Here is a 21077-nt window from a genome sequence, read left to right as displayed (position 1 = left end):
ATTATTATTATTATTATTATTATTGATCATCGCACAGTCAACTAGATGTTCAGACTGGATTTGGCATTTTTGTCTACCTATCGAGTCCTTACCCAGGACCTGGGATAAGCAGATGTGGATGTTTGATGGTATTACAGATATCGTCACAGGATGGAAGCAGTTCCTAGTAAGGCCGCCTTTTGCAATTGACTAATGGCGAATTTGTCAATGCCAATGGTGTTCAAGTGGTGCTCCAGTTATTTTGGGATTGCACCCAAGGCGCCTATTACTATTGGTACAGTCTGAACATCTGGCTGACTGTGCGATATCAATAATAATAATAATAATAATAATAATAATAATAATAGTTGGAAGGGACTTTGGAGGTCATCTAGTCCAACCCCCTGCTCAGGCAGGAAACCCTATACCATTTCAGACAAATGGTTGTCCAGTCTCTTCTTAAACAACTAACATGGCCACTCATCTCACAGTGATCCTTGGGCTAGGCATCTCGCAACTATCAGTAAAAACAAGATTAAAAAGAGAGCAAGCCTTTCCTATCAGGTGCAAGACCAACTGCACCGTTGATCTCCATTTCTATCCTAATGCCCGAGGGAAGAGGTCTTCGCTCTCTTTAAGAAGACTTGAAGGAAGGATCCTTGTATCTCAAGCAGTCAGCTATTTCAAAGGTCTGGAGTATCTACAGAGAAGATGTTCCTCTAAAGGCCATCAGATCGGCGGGGGGGGGGGAAGGGACATGGGCCATGCCTTCCCGATCTGATTTAGTGGGATGGGCAGATACCGTCAGCCTCACAAATAACGTGGCCTTGTACATACCTTAAATAATGTGCCAGAGCTAACAGCATGTAGGTGTATGAGTTGAGATGAGATATGAGGGCACTTGACGTGATCTACGAGTGTCATGGTTTGCTGGTTCTCCAGCAAGAGGAATTATTGTCAGCCTTCCTTGACTGAAGCTGCTGCTTTTTTGAGGGGGGGGGGGCATCCAGTCGAATTGGGATGGGTTTGTGATTCAACCCTGAGGGCCCGTGATCTCACTGGTATTCTTAAGACCAGTCCTCCAGGCAAAGCAGCCCCACCTTGGAGCAACAGCTGTAAGACCTCGGTTATAGCCACACAGCCACTATGTGTCTTGTGGCTGGTGGGATGATGATGGTCACAACATATGAAGGGCACTGGATTGACAAAGGCTGCCCTAAGTGTAAAGCCAGATGTCTGGCTAGCTCTTCCTTATCGACTTTATTCTGCTGCCCAGAGAATAATAACAAGGTTATTGTGCCAACCTTGTTATCCCAGAGCATTGGGGAATGCTGCACGACACAATCCAGTGATATGGGTTAAATTTATTAGTGAAAGGCCAGTCCAGTTTCTTTTCTTGGGACGTTCTTTTTGTTAAGTCTCTAGAGCTGAGTGTGTTCCCTCAGCTGCTGCTTCTTGTTCTTCCAGCCATATTGAGATCACACCTCAAATCAACTGAAGGGTGGGCCAGCCAGAGTGGCATTCTGGGTTTGTTGGTAGTTGCTTGGTTGAATCAATTTGTATAGCCCCCCCCCCATCTCAACCAGGGATTGTTGTTGAAACGAATAAAAAAAAAGGTGAGGTTCCTCAAAGAGCAATCATGTTATCCCTTGGAATAAAGTCTTGTCATGCATCCAAAGCTCATCTAACCACCTCTATTGATGTCAGCCTGGAGAACAGTCCTGTTTAATCCTTTAGCTTCCTTAGCTTCCAATGCAGTGAGAGCCACTGCGAGAACTAAAGCTGATGTTCATTTCTTCCCCTGCTTAAGATATTAAAGAAGGGCAGAACACACGAGAGACCTTCTGTTCAACCAATAATAATTGTGCCAGAATCAGTCATCTCCAGGAGGAGGAACAGTACCACCTAGAGGAGAGAGGCTGGCAGAGTCAAACGGGGCATCAGTTTAGAATCTTTAGGTCAGCGGTTCTCAACGTTTGTGTGACGGCGACCCCCGTCACACAAACGTTATGCGCATGTGCGGCGGCGCCCCCCCACGTGCAGCGCGCATGGGGGCGGGGGCCCCGCACGCGGCGCGCATGCGCGGCGCCACCCCCGGAGGCGCGCCACCGCCCCACGCGCGGTGCGCATGCGCGGCACCGCCCCCGGAGGCGCGCCGCCGCCCCCACGCGCGGCGCACGTGCGCGGCACCGCCCCCCCGGAGGCGCAGCGCGCCCCCGGAGGGGACAAAATGGCGGATCGCCGCATTTGGCGACCCCGCAAAAGAGGTCGATCTACCCCAAATGGGGTCACGACCCATAGGTTGAGAACCGCTGCTTTAGGTCATCACGAGAGGGCGAAATCAAAACCCCTCCTAAACACCATGGACTCTTATTTAATTCCACCCATGTGCAAACCGAGTGGAGCCAGTTTGGGAGGATGCACTTAATCCACCCCTCTCTCTCTCTTCCCCCCCACCCTCTCTTGTCTGCCCTCACAGGTTCCTACCTGACGCACGAGGCCAGCGGGCTGGATGAGCATGGAGAGGCCCGTGAGGCTTTTCTGAACGGTGGAGATGGCCATAAACGCAAGGAGGAGTTTTTCATCTAAGCCGGGGGAAGGAAGAGGAGAAGGAGGAGGAAGAGGAGGAGGAAGAGGGGGGAAAGGGGTGTTAGGAGAAGCAGCTAAGGAAGGAGTGCGCTGGAAAGGGGAGAGAGTTCGCGAAGAGCTGGGGGTGGGGAGGGCTGGATTCAAAAAAAAAAAGGAAAAACACACAAAAAGATGCTTTAATGAAACAAAACCCATCGTGTACAAAACCAACCACTGGCGGCTGCCGCTGTTCCCGGTTTTATTTTGGAAACCGAGGATTTTTTTAACCCCTCCCCTTATCCAGGAGCTCCACCCCTCTGCCTTCAAGAGGCCTCTTTCCACCACCACCACCCCTTCATCCTCGCCAGAGTTATGCCCTGTGGATTTGGTGGGGCTGGGTACGCATACCTAACTCTGTTCCCCCCCCCCCAAAAAAAGTGGGAGGGGGCAGAGCTGCTGCACTTCTTTTCTCTTTGGGGTGGAAGCAGTACTTTTGAGGGAGGGGGAGGGCTGCGGCTGTTTGTAAATAAAATCCAAGTGGGGAGGTGGAAGACCTATGGTACATTGAAGGGGGGGTGAGGGACATCCCAGTGGCCCCCATAGCTTGTTAGGTCTGACCTTCCCAGATATTAGCACTGAGATTCACAGTATCTGGGGAGGGAGGCAGAGCTAATGGACGTAGCTTTGGGGCACCCTGGTCTCCTGGATGGATGGAGAACCCTTGACCTTGAGTTCTGGGTTCTGGATGATCACGGAGACCTCGTGTCTGCGTTCTCCACCCTGCGCGATTCCACCATTAAGGAGTGCCATTGTGATGGCCGTCTGCAACAAGGGGCGTCTGGGGGGATGTCTTGAGGGGTCTCTTCAGGGTGGGGGATCCTTTTCGGCTGCATGACCAGGCTGCTCGAGGACTCTCGGGCTGTCAAAAGCAGGTTGACTCTTTTATTTCTTCAAAGCCATGATAAGTTTGGGGAGGGCAAGGGAGGGGGGGGAAGAGGATGGGGATGTCTGTCTGTCTGTCTGTCTCATCCTTGTTATTGTGACGTTCTTGGCCGGAGGGCAGGAGATGGGACCGCCAAGCCCACCTGAGCATCCAGTTCCCACACCATGTTCACCTTGTCATCCGTCCTGGACAGCATGGCGTTGGCCAGCTTCTGCAGAAGGCGGAAGACGGGGGCTATTTTTATCGTTATGTTTTTAAGTCCGGCCGATTTAAATATATTGGCGAATGCAGATTAAAGTTGACTTTGTCTCCAGCTCCTCCTCCCTCCCCCTTCCCTCCTTCCCTCCCTCCCTCCCTCCCTCCATCTTGGGCAGGTGGTAATGACCATCCAGCTCCGACCTAAAACCACAAGAACATCAGCCTAGACCAGTGGTGGCGAACCTATGGCACTGGTGCAGAGGTGGCACTCGGAGCCCTCTCTGTGGGCACACGTGCCGTTGCCCCAGCCTTGCCTTCCCCCGCAACCCCCTCCTCTCCAGCAGCCCCCCTGGAGGAGAGTCGCCCCAAAGCGTGGCCCACGCGGAGCAGCACAACCAAGGACATGGCAGCCAGACAGCGTAGACAAGACTCTGCCCCCACGCTCCATCGTGCACAGTTGATGCTGCAGGGCGCGGGGAGAGGGTGGGGCCACCATGGCGCTGCTGGGCTGCCTGGGCGATCTGCGGCGGGCCCTGGAGGCGGTGAGTGGCCCTGCGGGCAGGCGGGGTGAGGGCGGGGCAGGGGGTGGAGCAAAGGCGGGGCCAGATTTTGGGCACTCGGTCTCTAAAAGGTTCGCCATCACTGACCTAGACTATCCTCTCCTTTTTCTCTTTCCTTCTCTCTTTCCCTCCTCTACTCTTCTTCTTCCTCTCCTTTCCTTCTTCTCTTTTCCTCTTCTCTCCATCTCCCCTACTCCTTCTCAGTCTCTCTCTCTCCCCTTTTCCGTCTCCCATTCCTCCTCCTCCTCCCTCCCCATTCCATCTCCTTCAGAAGAAGCTGATTTTCGCAGTTCTGCAAAATGAAACAAAACAAAACAAACAAACCAGAACGTAGAGACCCCTCAGCCCCAGGATTTGATCCTGTTTCAATGAACTTCACTTTCTGAGACGCAGCTGTGGTAGAAGATGGGTTCAGGAGCCACTGTTAAAAACATCTGCTTTGCCCTAGGGACAATTGCATCGGATTGCTGTGGATTAAAAAAAAAAAAAACCCGCCTGGAATAGCTGAATTTTGGGGAAGTTCCCCCCTGGAACGCCTTTCCTATCTCGCCCTTCCCAAGGCAGCTGTTGTTCCCCTGCCCGCTTCCTCTGCTTCGCCCTGGACCCTCCTAGGAGCACTTCCAACACATTCTCTCAACTTCTGACAACGTCCTACGCCTGGTGAATTCCCCCCATGATTCCTTCCAGTTTTGCCGACTTTTCTCATTTGTGCCAGTAAATGCCCACCCACCCCCCACCTCTTCCCTGCCATTCTCCTGCAAATCTCCCCCTCCCCACCCCTTCCCCTTTGTCTCTTGTGTGGGGAGAAAACATGCAAACAAAACAGAAGAAGAAACCAACCGTGTGATTCTGTGTCCGTCTCCGGCTCGCAGTTTTTATTTTATATTGTTTGTGTCTTGGAAGAAGGGGAGATTAAAAAAAAAAAAAAAGGAAAAATATAATAATTAATATATAACTGGGGGTTGGGATGTGTATAGAGGGGCTTATTCCTCTGCAGCCCAAGACTGTTTCCCCCCGTGCCCGAAAGTTAATATATATGTAAATATCTATGTCTGCCTTTTAACCACCTTTGATACTTCAATAAATCCCCCTGATTAATTCTTTTAACACCAGTGGTTGTGGGATCCTTCTTCGTGAGCGCGCACAAGCCTGCAGAAAGCAGTGAAGGTTGCAGAACAAAGGGGGGGAAGGAAGGGCAGCCCCCCCCAAACCGGTATAGAAAGGGGTACACCCAGTGGGCCAAAGGTGGGGTACGATGGCCCCTTGATGACTTGTGGACTTCCAACTCTCAACTTAGGACCACAACTGAGTCCAAAATTCCTGTTGCTAAGCAAGACATTCGTTAAGTGAGTTTTGCTCCATTTTATGACCTTTCTTGCCGCACAACAACACTGCAGTTGTTAAGTGAATCTGGCTTCCGCATTGGTCGCAAAATGGGATGACGTGGCTTTGGGACACCGAAGCTATCATAAATAGGAGCCGGTTGCCAAGTGTCCGAATTATGATCAAGTGACCCTGGGGATTCTGAAATGGTCATTAAGTGTGAAAAACGGTCACAAGTCACTTTTCCAAAGTGTCATTGTAACTTTGAACAGTCACTAAATGAACTGTTGTAAGTCAAGGGCTACCTATAGTAGTAGCGATTCCCCTCATATTCTATTTCACTCTGCCTGTATAAGACGGTGAGAGACAGATACCTTGGCCTATACCAGGGGTAGGCAATTTTGGCTCTTTTATGACTCGTGGACTTCAACTCCCAGAATTCCTGAGCCAGCTATGCTGAGGAGAAAGGGAGAAGTTTCCAAGCTGAGCCATGCTGGCTCAGGAATTCTGGGAGTTGAAGTCCACGAGTGATAAAAGAGCCACGGTTGCCTACCTCTGCACTAAACGAATGACCCATTGGGACTCCCCCCCCCCAATATCAAAATACCTTATGTGCGGCCAGAATTTGATAATTACATTTAACACAGCGCAGTACCTGAGCAAATTGGTTCGGCTGAGATCGGCATAGGGGTAGATTGTAGGGCTGATAGTGAAATATAATTTTATCATATTTTATCTACCTGCATCTTAAATTGCCATATTTGATTCTAATTTCACTTGAAGAATGTATTTTATCCCAATGTCATTTTAAATTGTATTTTCTATTTTATTCCAAATTTTATTTTAACTAATTCCATTCTAAATTGTTTTTACTGAATTTTAGTATGATGTGTGTTTGGAACTCTGCACTGTGATATGGCCCACGGGCTAATCAATAAAGATTATTATTAGTAGTAGTAGTAGAGATTCCAATATTTTGGAAGAGGTTGACACTACGAGCTGTTCAATACCACGAGGACTTAAGAAGCATTGGGCCTGCTACCTATATTTTAAGCAATTTATGACAGCCCACCTACAAGCCCCACACAGCATTGTTGGGTACCTTATCCATAATTAAACATTACGTTCATGCTTCTCAAGTCCTACGGTAGGGTTTTAGCGGTGGGATTAAAAAATAAAAATAAAGCAGGAGGATCAGCTGTGCATACCCTTGGCCTATAATATTGGGCTGTTTTTCCTAGAGATTCGTTCTATTTTCAGAAAGGGAAATGAGCGATTTACTCAATTCTACAAGCATCCACACGGGAGGGGTAGATCACACGATCAGAAGTAGATCCGCCTGGATCCCTCGTTGGTCTCTCAAGAGAGTTTGGATGAATAACAAACTTGTGTTCCCGAGGAGGGATTTAAATGAAACCTCTACCACAGGCTGTCCTTGACTTACCACAGTTCATTTAGGGACCGGTCGAAATTACAACGGCACTTTTTCACAAGGCAAATTCACAAAACCATCATGTGACTAATTCAACTGCAGTGATTCACTTAACTATGGCAGGGAAGGTCGTAAAACAGGGCAAAACTCAACTACGGTCTCACTTAGCAATAGACACCTTGGGCTCCATCGTGATCGTTAGTCGAGGATGATCTGTAGAATCCTTGGCGGGACCTTTCCTTTCCCTCCAAGGGCCATTAATGTGCTTTTTGCTCTGCTTTCCTGGAGGTCCTCGTGTCCTCGCAGCTGCGTTCCGCCCTCTTGAGGTTTTCCTTGCTCCCCATTTCCTGTGCTTCTCCCCCCCCCCCCATTTCGGGCTGCTGGTGGTTCAGCCGAAGACTTGCAGCAAAGACTTAAGTCCGATTCAGCTGGAAATAGAGCCGACATTCTGGCTTTCCGCTGCCTTCCATTCCTTTCCTTCGCTCTGATTTTTATTACTCCAGAGGGTTCCTTCCCCACGTTCCCCATCTGTCATCCTGTACAGAACTCTCTTCTGGTGGAAAATATTTCAGCTGGGAGCTCCCAGGAAAAAATATTTTAAAACAATCGGAGAAGTGGGTGGGTGGGGATTTAATGTTAAACAAGATAGTATAAATTCTAGGTTGGCGGTTCTTTTTATGGAAGCATCAAAATATTTAGGAACAGGGTCAAAGCAGCAGAACCTGTCCATCAGTGCACCCTGCTTCACGATCTCTGATGTGCCAGCATCATTTCCCCACCAGAATTAGCCCCATAGGTTTTTGACGGCGTCAATGTCTTTTGGATTATAACATAATCACAACTTGCTTCTTGATTTTCATTCTAGATAATTCCGGGCCCTTCCAACTAGTATCCCATGAACACCTTGCCATAATTTCAAGTGAATATACTACACGCACATTACAGAATTATAGAATAACTGAATTGGAAGGGACCTTGAGGGTCTTCTAGTCCAGCCCCCTGCTCAAGCAGGAGACCCTATCCCATTTCAGACAAGTGGCTGTCCAATCTCTTCTTAAAAACCTCCAGTGATGGAGCACCCACAACTTCTGGAGGCAAGCTGTTCCACTGGTTAATTGTTCTAACTGTCAGCAAGTTTCTCCTTAGTTCTAGGTTGCTTCTCTCCTTGATTAGTTTCCATCCGTTGCTTCTTGGCCTGTCTTCAAGTGCTTTGGCTCAAATATTGAAAGACTGCTCCCGTGTCACTCCTTGCCCTTCTCTGGTCACCCCAGATCTCCTCGAATGTGATTGCTGCATTGTGATATGGATTTTTGAGAACAAACAGGCATCTATGATGGCGCACTGGTTAAAATGCAGTATTGCAGACTAACTCTGTCCATAGCCAGGAGTTCAACCCTGACGGGCCCCACTGTTGTACACACCGTATTGAGAGGGAGAGCTGCTTTTTCAAACGATCATTTTAGAGCAGTGGTTCTCAACCTGTGGGTCGGGACCCCATTTGGGTCGAATGACCATTTCATGGGGGTCGCCAAACCATGCTGTCCGCCATTTTTTTCCCTTTTCCCTAGCTGTCCTACTCTCTCTTATTGGTGGCCACACCCACTTGGGGGTCACCACAACATGGGGAACTGTATTATGGGGTCACGGCATTAGAAAGGTTGAGAATCACTGTTTTAGAGGATCACTAAACGATCATTTTAGAGGATCACTAAAAAAAAAAAAAAAAAAGTGCCAGAAGGATAGAAGCAGATCCATCCTCCCATGCCCTTGTGCTGGCCTTTTTATTTGCAATTATTTCCCAGGTTTGCGGTGCCACGTTGCTCTCCTGCCCTTTTTGAATCAAAACCAAGGGGCCCATCTGTCCCGAATGCTAAAAGTGGTGGCAGCTGCCAGGGCCAAGAGGGATGGTGTCTGCTCACCGGGGCAGCAAACTCATCTTAAGAATGAAATGGTTCTTAACGAACCTCATTGTCCTCATTAGCAGGTAAGCATCTTCGCCAGCCTTCTGCTCTTTGGCTTCATTAGGTTGCTTAATCCAATCTACCGCCAACCTTTCAGGGGGGAATTAGTAGAAGAGGGTGTGAAGCATCCAGCATGAAATTGGGGTGGTGGTGGTACTGAAGCTTTCCTATCTAAAAATGGGCCCTCTTCTGCACAAATCCTTATCAGCTCACTTGCGCCGTGCTTGTGGGCACAGCCATGGCAGAGATATTGTAGGGTGAGCCATTCACTCTTCCTTTTGTCATCCAGGATTAAAGTGGGAGGCTGAAACAGGATCTAAACCAGTGGTTCTCAACCTGTGGGTCGGGACCCCATTTGGGGTCGAACGACCATTTCACGGGGGTCGCCAAACAACGCAGTCCGCCATTTTTTTCCCCCTTTTCCTTAGCTGTGCTACTCCCTTTTATTCTATTGGCTTTTGAAAGCCAATAGAACAGACTCTCTTGAATAGAGTCTAATTCTATTGGCTTTCAAAAGCCAATAGGAATTGTCCAGGCTGTCTCTGCCCTGCTGAGCCCACCAAAAGTCCCATTCTGCAAACGATGCTGCACCAGTTGAGTAGTCCTTGACTTACGACCGGTTGAGTAGTCCTCGACTTACAACTGGTTGGGGGTCGTGGCATTAAAAAGGTTGAGAACCACTGATCTAAACAGTGAGGTAGCTTGGCCTCTAGAGAACAGGAGAGGAGATGCCAGGTTGGCCTGGCCTAGAAACCAAGAGACGGCGAGTTCTAGTCCCACCTTAGGCATGAAAGCCAACTGGGTGATTTTGGGCTAAGCACCAGAAGTCTGTGAGTTGTGGTCCCACTTTAGGCATCAAAACCAGCTGGGTGACTTTGGGCTGTCAGGAGACAGTAAGTTCTAGTCTGTGTTAGGCATGAAAAGGCTGGGTGGGTCCAATCAGCGGGAGAGAGTGAATTATAGTCCCATCTTAAACATGAAAGCTGACTCAGTGACTTTGGGCCAATCGCTGGGAGACAGTGAGTTCTAGTCCTCTTTTAAGCATGAAAACCAGCTGGGGTGACTTTGGGCCAATCATCAGGAGGTAGCGAGTTCTAGTCCCACTTTAGGTATGAAAACTGGCTGGGTGACTTTGGACCAAACACTGGGAGGTGGTGGGTTCTAGTCCCCTCGCTTAAGCCTGAAAGCTGGCTGGGCAATTTTAGGCGACAATGAGTTCTAGTCCTGCTCCTGGCATGAAAGCCAGCTGGGTGACTTTGGCCCAATCATCAGGTGACGGGGAATTCTAGTTCCACTCTAGGTATGAAAACTGGATGGGTGACTTTGGGCCAATAACCAGGAGATGGTGCGTTCTAGTCCTGCCTTAGGCAGGAAAGCTGGCTGGGTGATTTGGGGCAAACACCAGATGGGTAGTTTTCTTATCAGGGGCCTCCTGGCAAGATTAGTTGTTGGTGGTTGTTTTTTTAAATCAATCATAGGGTATTCCTTCCTTTTGGGAAGCTGAATAGTGGCTGAAAAGGACGTACGTCTGCAGAAGAGATGCAGAGTACAAGACGGGAAATGAAAGGGGCCGAGAGACCTTGGCAACATCTTCTTTTATGGCGGAGCCTGGCAGAAGAGTCAGATGGATTGGCTCAGGATGGCCTCATGTATAAGTATAACCCATCTTAAGTGCCATTTGAGAGGACACCCAGGGCGAAGCCGAGCCCAGGTTGCAAAGGATCTGTAATTTTAGGCGCACCCGTTTCTCTGAATCCGATGATGTCACCACCTCCTCTTAAAATGCATTGCTGTTTTACACTCTAATCTTTTATACATCCCAGAGAAAATTGACCCAGGCTGTCAATCTCTCCTCTGCTGCTGAAAACCGTGCCCTGTCTCCCTACCCTGAAAGCTGAAATGATGCCTTGTTGGGGAAAGGAACTGGGGCTGTATTCAGTTTCCAGATGACAAGCATGACATGCAAATCTGGTGCAGAAAACAACAAATAAAACCCCCCTTAACCGGCTTTATTGCTGCTTGTTATAGAGCTGTCAAAGCAAAAGCGCCTTGATAAAGACGGATAATGCAGATTTCACAATATGCTAGGCTGAGCTAGGATAAGCTAAATGAAGACTGGATAGTTTGTGACTCAGCATTGTGGAAATCCAACTGTTGTCTTGTTCTCACACGTTTTATGAACCAGGTTATCACCTTATGTCAGAATGCAGTCAATTTCTCTGGCCACAACACGTGATATGAATACAGCTTAGCTTTAGGGTTCAGTCTGGTGTGTGAATCCAGCATTCTGGATCTCTCTTCCACTGCTGGGCTAAAATACTTCCTGTTTGCATTTACAATGGGCTGCCCCAGTGGTAGGATTCAAATATGTGAACAACCAGTTCTCTGTGTGCTTCCAGAAGTCCATTCTGGGTCTGGGCAACAAAAAATTAGCTATCGGTTCTGCCAAATTGGTGCAAACTGGCTGAATCCCACCACTGGGCTGCCCTAAATTGCAGATTGTCTGTTTTGAGAACCAGTCAGCCCCTCAGCTGAGACTCCATTCCCTTTTTATAGCCAAAATATTGTAGCAGTTATCAACTCCTAAATAGATCCATGTTTCTCCAGCTGGACTTCAACTCCCAGAATGCTGGCTAGAGAGTTCTGGGAGTCTGTGCATGATGGCTGGAGAATGCTGGGAGTTGAAGTCCATACATGCTTGCTGAGAATTCTGGGAGTTGAATACATGCATGGCTGGAGAATGCTGGGAGTTGAAGTCCATGCACGATGGATGGAGAATTCTAGGACTTTAAGTCCATGCATGGCTGGGAAATTCTGGGAGTTGAAGTCTACGCATGATGGATGGAGAATTCTGAGAATTGAAGTCCACGCATGAGGGCGGGGGAATTCTGGGAGTTGAAGTCCAACTATCTTAATGTGGCTCGGATTAAGAAACACTGCAACAGTGCATAAGACTCTGCTCTGCATATTATATTCCATGTTAACTTTCCCACGTTCCCTCTTCTCTGGGGATAAGACCTTTCTTAAAACCGGAGTTCATTTTGTTTCAACTATATTATTTCTGAAAAGCAAGGAATAGCTCCCCCCCTTTTTTTTTCTTTAAGAACAAGAACAGAATTCTGAAAGGCAGCCCAGTTATCCTGGATCTTCTGCTGATAACCAGGCTTACCGTAGTCCAAGTGGTACCTTGGCAAAGAGAGGGATGCCTCTGGGGAGATGCAAAACAGCACCTAACCGTAATCACCCCATTGCCCGATTTGTTTTCCCCGATAATGGAGCACCGCTGATTTGGCGTGATGGAGAGGCCCAGCTTTTGACATACCCAGAGATGGAAGAGACGGCGCATTTTTTATGAGGGCTGAATATCCAACAGAGGCCTTTTATGATTGGTTTCTCTAGTAGTTGGGGAAAACACTGTTCTGCGCTGTCTTTGGCCCGGCCTGGTTTATAGCCCCCTGGGCGCCGTAGGCAAGGCGGGTGATAAAAGGAAGTGGGGGAACCCTGATGTCATTCGTTCTAAACCGCTACCATAGCAAGATTCTGTTATTTTTTATTTTGATGAAAGGAAGTGCTGGATGGGGGGACATTTAAACTGCACAGTGCAGAGACAGCATGATATATACCGGGTCCTCCGTACATCAACTGCCTTCCCTTCTTCTGCATGCACTGGCATGCAAATAATAGCAAAGCACCGCTGAAATTCAAGGCGTATTACCTTAAGACTGAACACCGAAGCGCTAACAATGGAGAGCTGCAAAAGGGAAGAGTCTAAAAAGAGGACGATTTTTTTTTTTTAAAAAAAAAACCTAAATTCCCTCAAACGGATTAGATGTTGGACTAAACACCACAGGTCAAAGAGAGGGAGACTCTTTGCGCGGCTCCTAAAATAGTAAGTGATTGTTTATCCCTCCATGTTTTCAATGCTGCGTTTTGCACAAAAGGCGAAACTGTAATGTGCAGGCTCTTGCAAAGAGACCTAGGGAGGTCCATGAATGAAATTGAGGAGCTGGGGTGCAGAACACACCCCAAACCATAAAAACAAAATACAACCGCGCTGATACACTGTTAATCTCCCCACACCCTCATTTTGGACGGTGGGATCCTCTCCTGCTTCTTGAAGGTCAACTTTGTCTTTCCTAATTCCGCAGTCTTCCTGCCTTGGATGGGATTTGTTTTGTTTTAAATAAGGCTCCTGTCTTTCTCACAGTTTTTCTTCTGCTGGAGAACAAGCGCTCGCTCGTGTAAAAAAAGAGCCAATGTTTGTTTATTTTCAACAAACAAAGCGTGTAACGGCCCAGTGCCTTATTCTTCATTCACTGACTCTTAAGTTAAAAAAGTGAAAGTGTAAAGAGAAAACATCTGTCCAAACATGAAAGAAGGCAATGCTTGTCAGGGTAGATATCGGCCAAATGAGCCACAGGGAAAAAAAAGTATTTTAGCCTAGAAAGGGTAACAGAACGGCAAGTAAAAAAGTAGCTAGGAAAGAAGAGATTCATAGGAACCCCAATATCGCTTACTGCCCTCCCCCCCCCAATTCTTCCAAACAGCTCCCCCTAAAAAGCCAAGATAACAATTCCCCCAAATATACACAAAAAACAACCAGTTGCTGAAACTGAAGATATTGCCGCCAGTCCATAATCAATACAGGGAAAAAAAAGCTGGATCTTGAAAAATTTCATTTCATCCTACGGAAAGGGAGGGGGAAAAAAGAGGTGGTTAAAACAGCTGGGAGTTGCTGCAAAGGATATTTTAACTCAGTGTTTTTCAAGCTCTGGCCACTTGAAGATGCTTGGGCCTCAACTCCCAGAATTCCCCACTGACTGGGGAATTCTGGGCGCTGAAATTCATGCATCTTAAAGTTGCCAAGTTTGAAAAATCTGATTTAAAGGGACCTTAAATGTTTCATGGACCATCTCTGGGCCGATAGTCTCCGGATAGGAAGGAATTATCACACCCAACCCTCCAGTTGTGTTTCTCAATCTTGGCAACTTTTAAAATACGCAGATGTCAAGGTCCAGAATTCCACACTGGCTGGGGAATTCTGGGAGTTGAAGTCCACATATCTTACAGTTCCCATGGTTGAAAAACCCTGCTCCAGTTAGTGCCAACTGGTATAAGAAACCAAACAATTTGAAGACGAAGCCCTCATTGTCTCCAGCAACTCCCTGCTCCAGCTTGTATGGTGGTGCTTAAAAGCAGGTGAATCCTTCTGAATGTTTAATATTCCTGCATAAACATGGCCTAAAACGTGATCTGTTCTCTACATGTCCTAAAACAAGATAAAGGGAACCCAATTAAACAAAAAAAAAACCCTCTTGTAGTTATTCATTTATTTATTGCAGAAGACCATCTCCTTAGCTAGTTTTAGGACGTGTGGAGAACAGATCACATTTTAGGTCATATTTATGGTGGAGTATTAAATGTTCAAAAGGGTTCACATCAACTTTTATGCACCCTGTTAGATGATGTTTTCTTTCCTCATCTCTCTCTCTCTCTCTCTCTCTCTCTCTCTCTCTCTCTCTCTCAGCATTGTAAAGAAGAGCTATTTCATTTTTTAAAAACAGTCTTTCTTTATCTTCCCATTGCTCTTTACATCGGTTTTACCTAATACTAAAAATCTGTTCAAGGAGATTTGGAGAGAATAGCTTCCCAAGCCTTTTTCTAAAAACAACAACATATAAATGGCATTTGTAAGAGAAGTCTTCTCCTCTCTTAAGTTGCCTGAACTATGAAGTTGGATCGACATCAAGCAATGCCACGGGGAAGCATTTTAAAAACACTCAGTAGATACCGAATGATCAGATTCCTCTCCAGACACCAACAGATCAAGGGAAAAAGTCTGCCCTGTTTTCCCCCAAATGACATATTTTGTGAGACTGTTTATACAAATAGCCCTTGGTTTACGAATGTACTGTACTGGAGCCTATCACGGTCGCAAGTTGTGACGGTTGTAAAACAGGTCACCCGTGTGTGACCTGCCTGATTTTATGAACTTTTTTGTGGCGGCTGTTAAGCGACCGTCGTGGCCGTAAAGCGATTTCTGTGGTCAGTAAGTAAATCAGTGGTTTGTTATGGGTTGATTTTGCCAAAAAACTGAATTCAGCAACCTGAATGAGTTCTGGCTGGCGAACTATGGATCCAAGCCAACAGCCTGGTTCCTATATCATGCTAGGTCATTGTTTAATCATAGTTTGATGCTGTTTTTTTTTTTTTTTTTTGCAAAACCCGTCATAAAATGCAGACACATGGCTGAGTGACATTGCAAATGGTTGTAGATACTAATTGGCTTCCGAACGCCCAACAGGGCAGCCACTGGAACTTCAGAACTAGTATGTAAGTACCCCCAAGGAGGTCTCTTGTAACTTTAAATCAGTGGTTCTCAACCTTTATAATACCGCGACCCCCAACCAGTTGTAAGTCGAGGACTACTCAACTGGTGCAGCACCGTTTGCAGAATGGGACTTTTGGCGGGCTCAGCAGGGCAGAGACAGCCTGGACAATTCCGATTGGCTTTGGAAAGATAATAGAATTAGACTCTATTCAAGAGAGTCTATTCTATTGGCTTTCAAAAGCCAATAGAATAAAAGGGAGTAGCACAGCTAAGGAAAAGGGGGGAAAAAATGGCGGACTGCGTTGTTTGGCGACCCCCGTGAAATGGTCGTTCGACCCCAAATGGGGTCCCGACCCACAGGTTGAGAACCACTGCTTTAAATGGTTAAGTTGAGGACTACTGTACTCATTTATGGAAGCCTGAACTGAGGAACTACCAAGAACAAAGAGATTTTTCCAGGATTTCAGAAGAAACGGCTCACAGGATACACGTTTACTAACCGGTGCTTCTGCTTCACATCACTAGCGGCTGAGTGTCTCCCGCAATGGAAGGCACAGAGTCAAGGCTGCCTTTGTAGATAGGGGTGCGCTGGCCAGATTCCTCCCTAAAAAGAAAAGACCAATGTTAGCGGGTTCTCCCAACTGATCCATAAACACACAAACCGAGAAAGACATAGCCTAAGCTAGTCTGGGGAACAAGGCCAAGTATGTTACCGGTTCTTCCCTGCTCATTTAAGCATTCCCACTTCCCAGAGGTAGGTCAATACGTCTCTGTTAAACTCAGCGGCAGGAAGACCAGAAGAAAACCCTCCATAAAAAACAATGTTTGGCTCTTTGGAAGGCCAGATCCTGAAGTTGAAACTCTAAGTACTTTGGCCACCTAATGAGAAGGAAGGACTCACTGGAGAAGGGCCTAATGCTGGGAAAGATTGAGGGCAAGAGAAGAAGGGGACGACAGAGAAGGAGGTGGCTGGATGGAATCACTGAAGCAGGAGGCGTGAACTTAAATGGACTCCAGAAGATGGCAGAGGACAGGAAGGCCTGGAGGAACGCTGTCCATAGGGGTTGCGATGGGTCAGACACGACTTCGCAACTAACAACAACAACAAATTCTCTGTACCTAAAGAATCAACTTTAGGGTCTACTTTTTGGGCAAGGAAAAACCATCACAACCAATTCCATCTCTTCTTATAGATTAGATTCTGTTTTCTGTGACGACCCCCAAGAGCACGAAAGGGAATGGTAGCTAGTGTCCTTGGGTGGGATGGGCCGAATTTGGGGCAAAAAAAGGTTTTCAAATCCCTGCCTGGGACCACAGCAGGCATGCCCCCGACCAACGCAGCCCCCAAACCCCACAGGACACTCACAAAGCCATTTTCTTCAGGACTGCAGCCCGGTGACGGGGAATGAGGAAGGCAAAGACCAAGATCAGCAGCAGCAACAGAACGGCTGGCAGCGCCACCGCCAGGGCCAGCATTGGGGTGCTGAGGGACAGCACGGAATCTGGAGAAGACAAAAGGGTCAACCATGCAATGGCAGCCAGCCCTGGTGCCCTCCACCTGTCTGCCTCAGTCAGAAGGGCAGAGAGAGAGGCAGTCATCCAGGTCACAGGATCATCCACAGGGAGATGGTAGCGATGCTGTTACTAGAAGAGGCGTGGCACCAGCGAGCCTTCCAATTAGGCAGGGCTGGTTTCAGAGGGTGGCTTTCTTTTAAGTTTCTCCCGGAAAAGATGGGCCAGGTTACATGGAGTGTCTGGAGCCTAATAGATTTATTTATTCATTTAGCATATGGCACATCATATACGGGAACAGCGCGGTGGCTCAAAAGCTGGGCTTGTCGGCTACAAAGCCAGCAGTCCAGGTTTGAGACCCGAGCGTCATGCGACGGGGTGAGCTCAGCTCTTTTCAACCTAGCGTGCTTTTCAAAAGCACGCAAATGCGAGTAGATAAATAGGTACCACTTCTGTGGGAAGGTAATAGCGCTCCGTGACGTCATGTTGGCGACATGAAATGTCTTCAGACAGCGCTGGCTCAATGGCCTTGAAATGGAGATGAGCAGCGCCCCCTACAGTCAGCAACGACTAGCAGAGTAAAATCCGCAGGGGCTCCTTTAACTTTATCCTACATGGACCAGCTATATTGACATATAGGCAACCTTGGTTCTTTTATGACTCGTGGACTTCAACTCCCAGAATTCCTGAGCCAACCATGCTGAGGAGAAAGGGAGAGATTTCCACGCTGAGCCATGCTGGCTCAGGAATTCCGGGAGTTGAAGTCCACCCATCTCCGAGTGGCCAAGGTTGAGAAATACAGGCCTAGACCAGGGGTAGGCAACCTTGGCTCTTTTATGACTGGTGGACTTCAATTCCCAGAATTCCTGAGCCAGCCATGCTGAGGGAAAAGGGAGAGGTTTCCATGCTGAGCCAGGCTGGCTCAGGAATTCTGGGAGTTGAAGTCCACGAGTCATAAAAGAGCCAAGGTTGCCTACCCCTGGTCTAGACTATCTAACCATTGAAACGCAGCATCGTTTATATTAAAAAAAAAATCAGATACTGGACCGGTATATGACCTCAGCTTACAACCACTCATGGTCTACATGTGATCTACACGTGATCATAAGAGGTGTACATGTGATCTACATGTGATGCTAGGAGGTGTTTATATTTTTTGTAACACTACCACTATTAAAAGAAAGCTGTGTACGAATTAAGTATGTTGGCTAAGGGACTCTGATCAATTTGAAAGGGTCAATCTGAGGGAAGCCTTAATCACCCCTAAAAACAGTCCTACTGAGGGGACATGTTTTGTGACTCTTTCAACTTTCAGTAAAAGGAACAAGACTTGGCTGATGAAATCAAGATCCAAGCCAACAATCTGGTTCCTATACCATGCTAGGCCATGGTTTAATCATACTCTGAGCAAACCACAAGAAGTTGGCATCCTGGCCTACTTACCAGGCCACGGCCCATGTTTTACTAAACCACCGTGATTGTGTCCACACCGCAAGCTAGTCTTAGCTGAATATATTTTTGCTGAAATATATTGTTGAAACCCACCTAAGATCTCAGTCCTACAGAAAGGTGCCTGCAAGTAACTCCTATTAAACAGTAGGATTTAATTTATAGGGAATCACATGCAGGCCTGGACTGTAAATGTTGTTCTTTGGGACAGCAGGAAAAGAAAAATGGGCTTGGCCTTGCGTCCAGGGGTCACTGCTGTGGGGAGAAGCTCAGATGTTCCTGGTTAAAGATGATGGATCTCAACACCTGGTGGGTTCTTTTCCTGGAAGTTTTCCCAACAAATATGGAAGCTATCAAATGGCCAGACCTCATATTAGATGTCCAAATTCAGGGCTTCTTACCAAAACTAAAGCTGCGCTTGGTGCTCTCCACGAGCAAACGGACTGATTTTCTCTTGGTCAACTGAGGCAAAGTTGGATGGTGGGCCTGGCAAGTATAGGTTCCTGCTTGCTCCTGGGTTATCCTGGAGAGAGTTAAGGAATTTGAGGGCAGGATCCAGTCATCTCCCTGTTATAGGAGGGGGGGGGGGAAGCCATTAACAGAAAACCTTTGATTTACACAATGAAGCTATGAAACTCTTATCAGTTTACTGACATCTGAGAAAATGATTTGGGATCGTGTCTATGGAGATTCTCAATCATCTAGGTCAGGGGTAGGCAACCTGGGCTCTTTTATGACTCGTGGACTTCAATTCCCAGAATTCCTGAGCCAGCATGGCTCAGCATGGAAACCTTTCCCTTTTTCCTCAGCATGGCTGGCTCAGGAATTCTGGGAGTTGAAGTCCACGAGTCATAAAAGAGCCAAGGTTGCCTACCCTGCTCTAAACTAATAAAGTCTACATTAATTAACATTAACTATGTTTTCATATGTTCCTCTAGGTCAGGGGTAGGCAACCTTGGCTCTTTTATGACTGGTGGACTTCAACCCCCAGAATTCCTGAGCCAGCCATGGTAAGGGAAAAGGGAGAGGTTTCCAAGCTGAGCCATGATGGCTCAGGAATTCTGGGTATTGAAGTCCATGAGTCATAAAAGAGCCAAGGTTGCCTACCCCTGATCTAGGTCATGGTTGTTCCAAAGGTGCTGTTCAAAAGGCAACTGGGCTTTCCTGGGTTTTTTTTTTTTCTGGAAGATTTTTCGCTTCTCATTTAAGAAGCTTCTTCAGTTCTGGCTGAATGGTGGGGAGAGTGCTAACAACCAATCTTCAGAGTGCGAAGAACACAAATCCTTCCATTCTCCACCATTTAGCCAGAACTGAAGAAGCTTCCTGAATGAGAAGTGAAAGGTTTTGAAGAACACCCCCCCCCCAAGAAAGTCCAGTTGCCTTTTGAATAGCATTTTGGGGATGATTTGGAAAATGTTGGCCACAGGAACACCTGGAGCAGAAGAACTATGTTTTAAAAAAACTTCTCTCTCACAACTTTTGGCTATTCTCCAAAGCACCTGAAGGCAGGACAAGAAGCAATGGAGGGAAACTAATCAAGGAGAGAAACAATCTAAAAATAAGGAGAAATTTCCTGACAATGAGAACCATTAACCAGTGGAACGGCTTGCCTCCAGAAGCTGTGGGTGCTCCAACACTGGAGGTTTTAAAGAAGAGACTGGATCGCTGTTTGTCCAAAATGGTATATGGCCGTGGTGGCAAACCTATGGCACGGGTGCCAGAGGCGGCACTCAGAGCTCTCTCTGTGGGCACGTGCGCCATCGCCCCAGTCCTAGGCCTTCAACTGGGTTTTATAAAACCTTTTCGCTTTAAACCTTTGCCGCCGTGTGCAAAAAAAAAAAGGTTCAATCAATCGGTCAATTTCAACTTCTCGCGGGAAAAAAAGATCTTGCAAAGTTGGAACTGATTGATTGAAGTTTTTAGTCCCACCCAGTCTGCCGTTACCACTGCAGCCACGCCCACCCAATGGGCCACGCCCACCCGGCACTGGACGATGCATGAGTGGGTTTTGGGTTGCAGTTTCGGCACTCAGTCTCTAAAAGGTTCGCCATCACTGGTATAGGGTCTCCTGCCTGAGCAGGGGGTTGGACTAGAGGACCTCCGAGGTCCCTTCCCACTGTTATTCTGTTCTGTGCTGAAGTCTTGTTCCTGCTCCCTTACCTCTCGAATCCACTCGTAATGTGGTGTCTGAGAGGCATCAGCTGAACACTGAAGTTGCAGGTTGTCGCCTTCAACGACCGTCATGGAGTCTCCTACGGTACCACACCAGGAGTTGGATTGGCTGACAAAGATGTTGTGCAGATCTGAGGAAGGAGAGAAGACACGGAAAGTCAGCCCCCCTCCCTTCCCAGCATCCCCGCCCCTTCTTAATTCGAAACGCCAGCTTGGTGGGGTTCAGGGTCTCAGTTGCTGGGGCTCAGAAACACTTTTCCATCTATCCCCCCTGCCTGCATATATCATTCTGTTAAGACCCAGCACGGCTCCACATCAGTCGCTTCTGCTTCTAAATCTGTCCTGTTAATGGAGCCCTGCTAGTTGAGATCAACCGTGCCTGGGAGAATAATTTTTTCCCACCACTCATAAATGTGCTTTGTATTTCAAATCCCTCTCTTTCCATTCTTGGTCTTCAGCTAAACACTCTACTGCAGATCCCATGGATATACGGAGAGTGAACTGAAATGCAGAAGCGTAGTCTAAGGAGGAATGGGTAACACAATCTCCTAGTCCTCATCTCCTGTTTATCTACTGCCCTCTGGTGGCTAGAGGGGGACTCCAAACCCCGACATACACTCCATCTGCAAGTCCAGTTTGTCCGAGATGG

At 47.4% G+C, this 21077-nt stretch overlaps 2 protein-coding genes across 2 annotated transcripts in view; one reads left to right on the top strand and one right to left on the bottom strand.

Annotated features, from left to right (window-relative positions):
- CADM4 (cell adhesion molecule 4) overlaps positions 1 to 3225 on the top strand; it is a 174904-nt gene extending 171679 nt beyond the window's left edge. Inside the window, exon 9 of the mRNA XM_039352118.1 lies at positions 2459 to 3225. Coding sequence (XP_039208052.1) covers positions 2459 to 2568 — 110 coding nt within the window. The 3' untranslated portion in view covers positions 2569 to 3225. The remainder of the gene's footprint in view (positions 1 to 2458) is intronic.
- A 9273-nt stretch (positions 3226 to 12498) lies between these two features.
- LOC120311977 (basal cell adhesion molecule-like) overlaps positions 12499 to 21077 on the bottom strand; it is a 16353-nt gene continuing 7774 nt past the window's right edge. The window contains exons 3-8 of the mRNA XM_039352116.1: positions 21045 to 21077; positions 20417 to 20559; positions 18658 to 18823; positions 16662 to 16797; positions 15796 to 15899; positions 12499 to 13649 (exon numbers count right to left, since the gene is read on the bottom strand). The exon at positions 21045 to 21077 is cut by the window's right edge and continues 169 nt beyond it. Coding sequence (XP_039208050.1) covers positions 15809 to 15899; positions 16662 to 16797; positions 18658 to 18823; positions 20417 to 20559; positions 21045 to 21077 — 569 coding nt within the window. The 3' untranslated portion in view covers positions 12499 to 13649; positions 15796 to 15808. The remainder of the gene's footprint in view (positions 13650 to 15795; positions 15900 to 16661; positions 16798 to 18657; positions 18824 to 20416; positions 20560 to 21044) is intronic.

Source organism: Crotalus tigris, unplaced genomic scaffold (assembly GCF_016545835.1).
Source record: "Crotalus tigris isolate CLP2741 ecotype Arizona unplaced genomic scaffold, ASM1654583v1 scf7180000018413.2111637, whole genome shotgun sequence".
Lineage (NCBI taxonomy): Eukaryota > Metazoa > Chordata > Lepidosauria > Squamata > Viperidae > Crotalus > Crotalus tigris.
This window is presented reverse-complemented; position numbering and strand designations above follow the sequence as displayed.